Source organism: Pan troglodytes, chromosome 20 (genome assembly GCF_028858775.2).
Source record: "Pan troglodytes isolate AG18354 chromosome 20, NHGRI_mPanTro3-v2.0_pri, whole genome shotgun sequence".
Taxonomy (NCBI): Eukaryota; Metazoa; Chordata; class Mammalia; order Primates; family Hominidae; genus Pan; species Pan troglodytes.
Window position 1 is genome coordinate 54,500,443 of NC_072418.2, and position 10,000 is coordinate 54,510,442.

Genomic DNA, 10,000 nt, shown 5'->3' on the forward strand with positions numbered 1-10,000 from the left:
ACATGCTTTGTTTTTCGAGGAATTTTCATACCATCTTCCATAGTGACTGCACCATTTTACATCCCACCAGCAATGCACAAGGGTTCCAATTTCTCCAAATCTTCACCAATATTTGTTATTATCTGGTTTTGTTTTGTTTTTTAATAGTGGTCATTCTAACGTGTATGAAGTGGTATCTCATAATGGTTTTGATTTGCATTCCTGTAATTATTACTGTTTATAAAATTGTATAAGTATTTATGTGTTGGAAATTATAAATTAGTTTTCAATATTTCAATATTGAGAAGTGTTAAAATAATATGAACTTACTCAACGTACCTTTCAAAATTGGAAGATCTAGCACTCCCCTTATGACAGTGATTAACTGGGGATGAACAAGAACTGCCTCTTTTACTTTGCCACACTTTCTATTCTGTACTGTGGTGGTTCAAGCTATCTCTTCCAACGAAAATTACCCAAACAATAAAGAGGGGAAAAACATAGGATGGAAAAGATAAATTGTTTTAGTCCATTTGGGCTGCTATAACAAAATACCTTAGGCTGGGTGATTTATAAACAACAGAAATTTATTTCTCATAGTTCTGGAGGTCGGGAAGTCCAAGATCAAGGTGCCAGCGGATTCAGTGTCTGGAGAGAATTATTTGCTTCCCAGATAGTATCTTTTCGTGGTATCCTCACATGGCAGAAGAGGAAAACACACTTCCTTCTGTTTCTTTTATGAGAACACTAATCCCATTCATGAAGGATGGCACCATTATGGGTTAATCACTTTCCAAAAAGCCCCAACCTTTTAATACCATCACCTTGAGGTTTAAGATTTCAACATATAAATTTTGGGAAGACACACATTTCTATTATAGCATAAATAAAGTATATTAAGAGTTAAAGCATATAGAAAAAAAGCAAATATTGCACTCTTTTTGCTACATGCACTTAGGGAAATTAAAAGAAAAATACCTGAAGTTTATAAAAGTTAAATTCATGAAAAAGAATGAAGAAATTATAAAAGCAGCAAGACATAAACAGATATTGCCTTAAATGGAACCACAATAAGAAAATGATGACTGAATTGTCATGAGAAACTCACCCGTCCTCCAAAGTGGAATGACATCTCCAAAAGGTTAAAAGAAAAATGCAAAGCTAGAATTCTACATTTTGGAAAATTATCCTTCAAAACGAAAGAGAAGGAGTCGTGCTTTTATTATGAAGGAGTAAGCTCCTAGCAGAGTGAACTCACCACAACACAACAAAACAAACAAACAAAAAATCCTTACAAGTTAAAAGCTATGAATGGGGAAAAAAAACTACTTGGGAAATGGGATAAAAGAAAATAGATTCTGGAACGGGAGTCAATATTTGGGGAAAGGCACCAACAAGGAATAAATAGCTTTATTCCAATGGTAGGTCAGAGCTACAGTGCAGAAAGTGGCTGCTAAAATTCTAATACAACTCCTTCCATCTGTCTGGACTGAGAAACAAGGGACGAAGCCCAGGGCAACTAGGAACACTGAAACAACAGGTAACAATTCTGGAAAGGGAAGAGCTAGGGAAAAGGAACTCCAGCTTCTGAGTATAAATGCTTTCCATTTCAAATATAATGAGGTGAGGCTAGGACTTAAAGGATGTGAAAATGCATACTATGCAAATACCAGTCAAAAGAAAACTGGAATGGCTATGTTAATAGCAGACAAAGTACACTTAAGAGCAAAGAAAATCACAGGAACAAAAAGTGATGTTACATAATGTAAAACAGTTGATTCAGCCAACTGCGGTGGCTCACGCCTATAATCCCAGCACTTTGGAGGCTGAGGCGGGTGGATCACCTGAAGTCAGGAGTTCATGACCAGCCTGACTTACATGGTGAAACCTTGTCTCTACTAAATACAAAAAAAACTAGCCAGGCGTGATGGTGCGTGCCTGTAATCCAAGCTATTTGGGAGGCTGAGGCAGGAGAATCACTTGTACCTGGGAGGCGGAGGTTGCAGTGAGCCAAGATCGTGCCATTGCACTCCAGCCTGGGCAAAAAGAGCGAAACTCTGTCTCAAAAAAAAATTTTTTTAAGTTGATTCTTTAAGAAGACATGAGAATTCTTAATATGTATGCACCTAACGACAGAGTTTTAAAATACATGCAGCAAAAACTGATGAAACTGAGAGGAGAAACTGACAAATCCAACATTAGGATCAGAGACTTCAACATTCCTCTCTCAGTAATAGACTGAGCTAGTAGACAAAAAAGTTACCAGCTATAAAAGTGAACACCATTGCACAACTATGTCTAATTGCCATTTAATATTCGTCCCATAACAGGGCAATACACATTCTTTCTAAGCACACATGGAGCATTCACCAAGATAGACCAGTGTCATCAAGCAAACTTAACCAATATAAAAGACTCTCACGGTTGGTGAAAGTGAAAGTTAGTTCAGCCATTGTGGAAGACAGTGTGGCGATTCCTCAAAGACCTAAACACAGAAATACCATTCGACTCAGCAATCCCATTCCTGGGCATATACCCAAAGGAATACAAATCATTCTATTACAAAGACACATGCATGCATACGTTCACTGCAGCACTATTCACAATAGCAACGACATGGAATCAACCTAACTGCCTATCGGTGGTAGACTGGATAGAGAAAATGTGGTACATATACACCATGGAATACTAAGCAGCCATAAAAAAGAATGAGATTATGTCCTTTGCAGGGACATGAGTGGAGCTGGAGACCATTATCCTCAGCAAACTAACACAAGAAGAGAAAACCAAATACCACATGTTCTCACTTGTAAGTAGGAACTAAATGATGAGAACACATGGATACATAGAGGTGAGCAACACACACTGGGGCCTTTCAAAGGGTGGAAGGTGGGAGGAGGGAGAGGATGAGGAAAATAACTAATGGGTACTAGGCTTAATATCTGGGTGATGCAATAATCTGTACAACAAACTCCCATGACACTTTACCTATGTAACAAACCTGCACTTGTACCCCCTGAACTTAAAAGTTAAAAAAAAAATCATATCAAGCCTGTGTATTTATTAAAATGGAACTTAAAAAGAAAGTAGTAACAATTTGTTTAAAAATAAAAAACCAGTAAAATCTGCAATCACTTAGAAATTAAACAACACACTTCTAAGCAATCCGTGAATTCAAAGGAAATCTCAGGGGAAAGAACGAAATATTTTGAACTAATATAAAAATACAACATAACAAAATTTTTGTGGTGCAGCGAAAGTGATTAAAGGGAAAATGCAGAACCAGTGGATACAGAAGGCTGACTGTACGATATTAAAAGCAAAAAAAAACCCACCAAAACCGAGAATGAGCTATTGATATGTGTAACAACATGGATAAACTGGGAAAACCACACTGAAGAAATGAAAGCAGACCCTAAAGCAAATATGTTTGGTTCCAGTTATACGATGCACAGAACCTGACAATACAGGTATTGCCTTCTTGTATATGGACAGAAAGAGAATCACTTGAACCTGGGAGGCAGAAGTTGCAGTGAGCTGAGATTTTGCCATTGCACTCCAGCCTGGGCAACAAGATAGAAACTCTGTCTCAAAGAAAAAAAAAAAGACATAATTTTTGTCTACAAACTCTCACAGAGGCATTAAAGAGTAAAATCAGTTATGTTGTATTGTTTCATAAAAGTTTTACTTATTTTATAACAATTGTATTGGATAATAATCACAATGAGGTAGAGTTTTAACTGGAAAACAAATGCTGCCTCTCTGTGCCTATATGGATAGGGAAGCTGAGGAGACCAGAAATTCAAGTGTTAAGAAGGTAACTTTTGGCAGCCAGGCACGGTGGCTCATACCTGTAATCCCAGCACTTTGGGAGGCCAATGCAGTGGATTGCTTGAGGTCAGGAGTTCGAGACCTGGCCAACATGGTAAAACCCCATCTCTACTAACATACAAAAAAAAAAAAATTAACTGGGTGTGGTGGCAGGCACCTGTAATCCCAGCTACTAGGGAGGCTGAGGCAGGAGAATTGCTTGAACCCCAGAGGTGGAGGTTGCAGTGAACGGAGATTGTGCCACTGAACTCCAGCCTGGGCAACAGAGTGAGACTCTGTCTCAAAAAAAAAAAAAAAAAAGGTAACTTTTGGGTAATGGGTAATGGGGGTATAAGACCGAAAGTACATTCCCTTCACAGGGCTGGAGATGGAGGATGGAGAGGGAAGAGAAGGGCAGGTGGAGAGGGGATGGGGTGCAGATGGGGATGCAGGTGTGGTGGGGCAAGACTCACAAGCAGAGGGGAATAAGTAGAAGGGGTATGGGGCAGGAAGGAAAAGAGGGGTAGTCAGTGGGATGTGAGCTTCCAGAAAGAAGCTGACAGTGATGTCCTGCATGTGTCCCACAGGGCTGAGTGTCCACACCTCAGTTCTGTCTTGAGCGGGAGGGGCTCAGCCAGGCCTCTCAGCCCTGCTCTGCTGGGGGCCTCCACACCTGCAGAGCCAACATGGGCCTCAGATCAGCACCAGCCACTTCAGTTCTAATTCCAGGTGGGGCTGAGCTGTCCTGCCCCAGGACAGCTCAGCCCCACCTGGAACTCAGGAGCTTCCTGGAGACAGGCAGTCCGGCTCACCTGGTATAGTAGATCCAGGTGAGGCCATAGGTGAGGAGGAAGCCAGCCCCCATGAGAGCCCCCCTGATCAGGGTGAGGACGAGGGGCCAGGAGCCCTGCTGTTTCTCAGTTACACATATGCAGGAAGAGGAGCTTCCTGGGAGAAAGGAGAAGGTAAGGTGCTGTTACCAGGCCTCAGTCCCTCCCACCAACCTGAATACCTCACCGGGCTGTCTACCCTCAGCACCTGTCCTGCAACTCACTCTGCACAGAAAGGATGAAGGACAGGTGCTGGGAGCCCAGCGGATGCTGAACCCGGCAGGTGAATTCCCCTCCCTCTCTAGCTCCTATGTTAGGCAGCTCCAGGGTCCCAGACATTGAGGTCTGGGAAGGATTGAGGGCTTTTCCCTCCCGGAACCAGCTCAGTGAGGCAGGGGGGTTGCTGTCAACTGTGCAGGCGAGGAACAGGGACTGGCCCTCCTGGATGGGCACCGACATGCCATTGCTCAGGATCCGCAGGGCTGGGAAAGAGAAGCACAGCCAGGTGAGTGGAGCCGGGAGGCCCAATTCTCCCTCACTCCTCCCACTGAGCTGCAAGAAGAAAGACAAGACTGTGTGGTGAGTGCTGAGAATGGACTAGTCATGGGTGAAAGGATGAGGACTTGGTGATCAGGTCAGGCTACCAGAAAGAAGGTGGCTGAGCTGAGAAAAGACAGATGAGGAGGAGTTCTCACATTAAGGAGAAGTGGATGGGCAGCTCAGGTGCAGACGTGCCAAGAACTGAGACAGGCAGACGAGGAAAGAGGCTCCTAGATGCGCAACCTGGCAGGGAGGACCCAGAGCTCCCAAGACACGATAATGGAGGTAGAAGCAGGCTCAGATCTTTTGGAGCATTGGGTGCCAGATTGAGGGCCTTGGGCTTTATCCTGGAAAGCAAGAGGGGGCTATAAGCAAGGGAAACAGAGTTAGCACTGGATCTAGAAAGATCCTGCTGGAGCCAAGTAGGTCCCGGACTGGAGAGAAGTGGGATGGGAGGCAGGGAGGCTGGGAGGAGGCTGGGGCAATGGGCCAGGGTTGAGCACGAGACTTGAGCTGGGCCTGGAACCAAGGGGATGAGGAGGGAAGTGATGATTGGTGAAGTAAAGGTGTTAAGACTTGCGGACTCACGGAACAGCTGATGAGAAAGGGTGCTGTCTACAGCGATGTCCAGAACAGCCCTGGGATCAACAGGGAAGGAGGAGCCGAGAAGCATCCGAGGGAGGCGGCTAAATGTGCAGATCTGTGCCTCAGAGAAAGGGCTGGATATAAAGTTGTGGGAGGCATCAGGACAGGGTCAAGGAGAGATCGGATTACTCAGGAATGTGGAGGGGAAGAACTGGGTTCTGGGACAGAGCTGTGGGAGGTGGGAAAGTCGAAGGCTCCCAAAAAGGACGATCAGTTAGAGATGAAGCAGGGCATGCATCAGAGGACATGGGAGCAGGCAGAAATTCAAGAAAAGGGAACAGCGTGTCCTGAGTACTCAAACTCACAGAGACAGAAAAGTAGAATGGTGACTGCTTGGTGGCAGGAGGGGGAAGTGGAAAGTCGCTGTTCAGTGGGTACAAAGTTTCAGTTTTGCCAGATAAAAGGAGCTCTGCAGTTTGGTTTCGCAACAATGTGAACACATTTAACACTGCTGAACTGTACTCTTTAAAATGGCTAAGATGACAAATTTTGTGCTATGTGTATTTTCTCACAATGAAAAAATAAATCTGAAAAAGAGAGCAGAGAAAAGGGAGAAGCCAAAAGAAATACTAGGTCTGTTCGTGCAAGATCTTAGTGACTGGGATTGGGGGGTTGGGAGCAGGAGGGACCCAGACCCAGGGGCTGAGGGGTGAGGGAGGGTCTCCTCTCCCAATGCTGAACCCTGAGCTAATAGAAGGCTCCCATCACAGCCCCAGAGGGAAGAGGGTCTTTCCTACCTGTGCCTGTGCCATTTCTGAAGAAGATGCTGATGGCGAGGTTCTGTGGAGCATCTGGGATAGAAAGATACAGCCCCAGCTTCAGAGGTGACAAGAGGGATGGGCGTGGTCCCGGGAGGGACCCAAGGAGGGGCCACAGAAACCCACCAGGTGGGGACGGCTGTCCTTCCTGCCCACACACGAGTTTTCCCTGGTTATCATTCTCTTTCTCTCTCTCTCTTCTACACACACACACACACACACACACACACCTCACTCCCACTGCCCTTGGGGACTCAGCTGTGTCCCCAGCACCACTCACAGGAGACATTGAGCTGGACAGTTCTCTCCGTGGTCACCTGAGCTCCTTGGCGTTTCACCTGACAGGTGAGGTTGGTGCCATGGTCCTCGGGCCTGGGGGTGAGGGTGAGCTCCGAGGAGCGGGTGGTCTCGGGGTCCAGGGGGCTGAGGGCATTCCCTGTCCAGGAGAATGTGAGAGGTCGTCCCGCTTCACAGGATCCTGGAAGGCTGCAGCTCAGCCTTGTGGGGCGGCCGGACTCCAGAGGCTCCAGAAAGTGGATGTCGGGTTTCTCTATCAGGGCTGAGGAGGAGACAGGGAGATACCTGGGCCCCAGGGGCTTGAGGACGTAAGGTGTGACCCCGAGAGTGGCCAGGCCTCAGGCCCCGACCTACCCCAAGTCCTGCACCTCCTCCAGCCGCCCCTGCCCAAGCCCTGTCCCTGTTCTCATACGGGGGTCTCCACGTCCCAGGGTCCTCTCCTAGGGCCTCTGCCATACCTGTCACCTCCAAGTTCAGCTTATTCTGTTGGTAGCTATGTTTTACATCCCTTCCTCTCTCCACGTGGAAGAAATAGCTTCCCGTGTCCTCCATTCTGGCATCTCCGATGCTCAGGGAGCAGTTCTTCTTCTGGACATCCCCAAGGAGGCGGAATCGGCCCCGGGTCCCTGGCTTCACTCTTCCGTCTAGGTTGTTTGTGGCCACAGCCTCAGCGTAGTATGGGCTCTCCCCGTCCCGGAACCAGTAGACGTAGAGTGGGGGAGAGGAATACCAGGATCTCCAGGGGTAAGAGAAGGAGCAGGACACAAGGACGCACAGGCCCTCCTGCACCGTCACCGACTTCTGCACTTGCAGCTCGTAGCCTGGCTCCTCCTGCAGGGACCCTGGGGGGGGCACAGAGGCTCAGCTGCAGCTCCAGCCCCCCTTCTCACCCCTGTGCCTGTCCCTCCTCCCTCAGCTCACTCACCCCCCCACAGCAGGGGCAGCAGCAGCAGGGGCAGCATGTCTCCATCCGCCAGGGCCCCAGCCCAGTCCCAGGTCCCGCTGTCAGGGAAGGAAATGCCCCAAATGTGGGGTGGGGCTGAGAAAGCCCCGACAGGAAGCCGGAGAGTGAGTGAGAGCTGTGGACGCGCACAGAAGGGGAACTTGAGCATCACGTGCTGTCTGTCGGGGTGAGGCGGGAGCTGGGAAGCCATCCTGCTCCCACCCCCACTGGACGCCGCTGGTGAAGATACTGAGGCCCCCAGAGGGGCTTGTCCAGACTTGTAAGTCTAGACTCCTGAGGTCACCAGGTCCCATAGCTGCAGCCCTTTCCTTATGCACCTTTGTCTACATAGGAAGGAGAACACCACTTGGCCAGCTCCCTGGGAGTCAGGGCCTCGGGACCCTCAGCGAGATGGGAGAATAAATCCTTTATGACATGATAGGAGCTGTGGTGAGGGAAGCACACGCTGGGGGTTTCAGGTGGGGAAGACTTTCCTCTTTCCAGAGGGAAGGCAAGTTGTCAGGGACAAACACATCAGGTGGACATGACCGGGTCCTTAGCAGTCAAGAGAGATGTGGTCCCCACCACCAGTTGGATTTGGGTCCCTCATCTCATCCTTGTCCTTGTCCCAGGCAGCGTCAGACCCCAGCCCTGATGTTGACAGCCAGGTGAGGCTTGAGAGCCGGGCATTTGAAATGTGGACGTTGAGGACATGGAATACCAAGTGTGAACCCAGACCCCTCACCTACCGGCTGTTGAACTTTACAAAAGTTACCTACCCTCTCTGTGCCTCAGTTTGCTCAGCTGAAAAATACAGACAATAATAGAATTGCTGTGTGGGGATTCAGTGAGGTCTCATGTGTAAAGTGCTTAGGACGGTGTCTGGCCCCGAGAATTCGTTCGTTCAACTGATGCTTCATGGGCACCTATGGTGCACCAGGCCCCCTGTTTTAGGAGCTGGAGATACAGCAAAGGATAAACTCTTAGGATGAGAAGGTAAGTCAAAAATCCTAGTGGGGGCTCCTCTGGGCACACTGCTTATGCATACCCCTGCTCCATGAAGAACAGTAAAAAAAGAACGCCGGGCGCAGTGGCTCACACCTGTAATCCCAGCACTTTGGGAGGCCGAGGCGGGCAGATCACGAGGTCAGGAGATCAAGACCGTCCTGGCTAACATGGTGAAACCCCGTCTCTACTAAAAATACAAAAAATTAGCCGGGCGTGGTGGCGGGCGCCTGTAGTCTCAGCTACTGGGGTGGCTGAGGCAGGAGGATGGCGTGAACCCGGGAGGTGGAGCTTGCAGTGAGCCGAGATCGCACCACTGCACTCCAGCCTGGGCAACAGAGCGAGATTCCATCTCAAAAAAAAAAAAAAAGAAAAGAAAAAAGAAAAAGAGAAAATAAAATAAAAATCCTAGAGGGAAGACAAACATTTAATATGAAATTAAAATACAGTCTGCTAAAGAATAATATATTCTAAGAAAAAATAAAAACAGGAGGAATCAGTGAGGACTGATAATTTTTTTTTTTTTTTTTTTTTTGAGACGGAGTTTCGCTCTTGTTGCCCAGGCTGGAGTGCAATGGCGTGATCTCAGCTCACTGCAACCTCTGCCTCCCAGGTTCAAGCGATTCTCCTGCCTCAGCCTCTCAAGTAGCTGGGATTACAGGCATGTGCCACCACACCTGGCTAATTTTGTATTTTTAGTAGAGATGGGGTTTCTCCATGTTGGTCAGGCTGGGCTCGAACTCCCGACCTCAGGTGATCCGCCCGTCTCAGCCTCCCACAGTGTTGGTATGACAAGCATGATGATAAAATTTTTTACAACATGGCTTGGGGGGCCACTTGGAGGAGATGACATTTGAGTAAAGATGCGAAGGGCGTGTGGGAATGAGTCCACTGGTATCCATTCCAAGGGAACCGCACATTTAAAAGTCCCAAGGTAGGAACACACGTGGTGTGCTTGGAAAATAGCCATATGCCAGCATTGAGGGGTGATCAGAGGGGAAGATGGTAGGAGGGTAGGTCTGGGAGGTGTCCTGGGTCTGATCATGAAGAGATTTGGGAGCTCTCATAAGAAGTTCACTTTTTTCTTGTCCAGCTGGAACCATGGAGGGTGTCAAAGAGAGGAAGAAGAAAAAGAAGGTTCCTGCTGTGCCAGAAACCCTTAAGAACAAGTGAAGCAATTTCACAGAGCTGAA

The 10,000-nt window shown here is 47.8% G+C and overlaps 1 protein-coding gene across 1 annotated transcript; it reads right to left on the reverse strand.

The window, feature by feature from the left end:
• Positions 1–3,620: 3,620 nt before the first annotated feature.
• LOC456252 (sialic acid-binding Ig-like lectin 14) lies at positions 3,621–8,190 on the reverse strand. The gene is made up of 7 exons (XM_024351622.3): positions 7,785–8,190; positions 7,318–7,701; positions 6,843–7,121; positions 6,542–6,595; positions 4,844–5,101; positions 4,602–4,737; positions 3,621–4,462 (listed from the first exon to the last, which is right to left on the reverse strand). Exons 1-7 carry the CDS (start codon positions 8,011–8,013, stop codon positions 4,420–4,422), a joined length of 1,383 nt encoding a protein of 460 aa, XP_024207390.2. The 5' UTR covers positions 8,014–8,190; the 3' UTR covers positions 3,621–4,419.
• Positions 8,191–10,000: the final 1,810 nt, after the last annotated feature.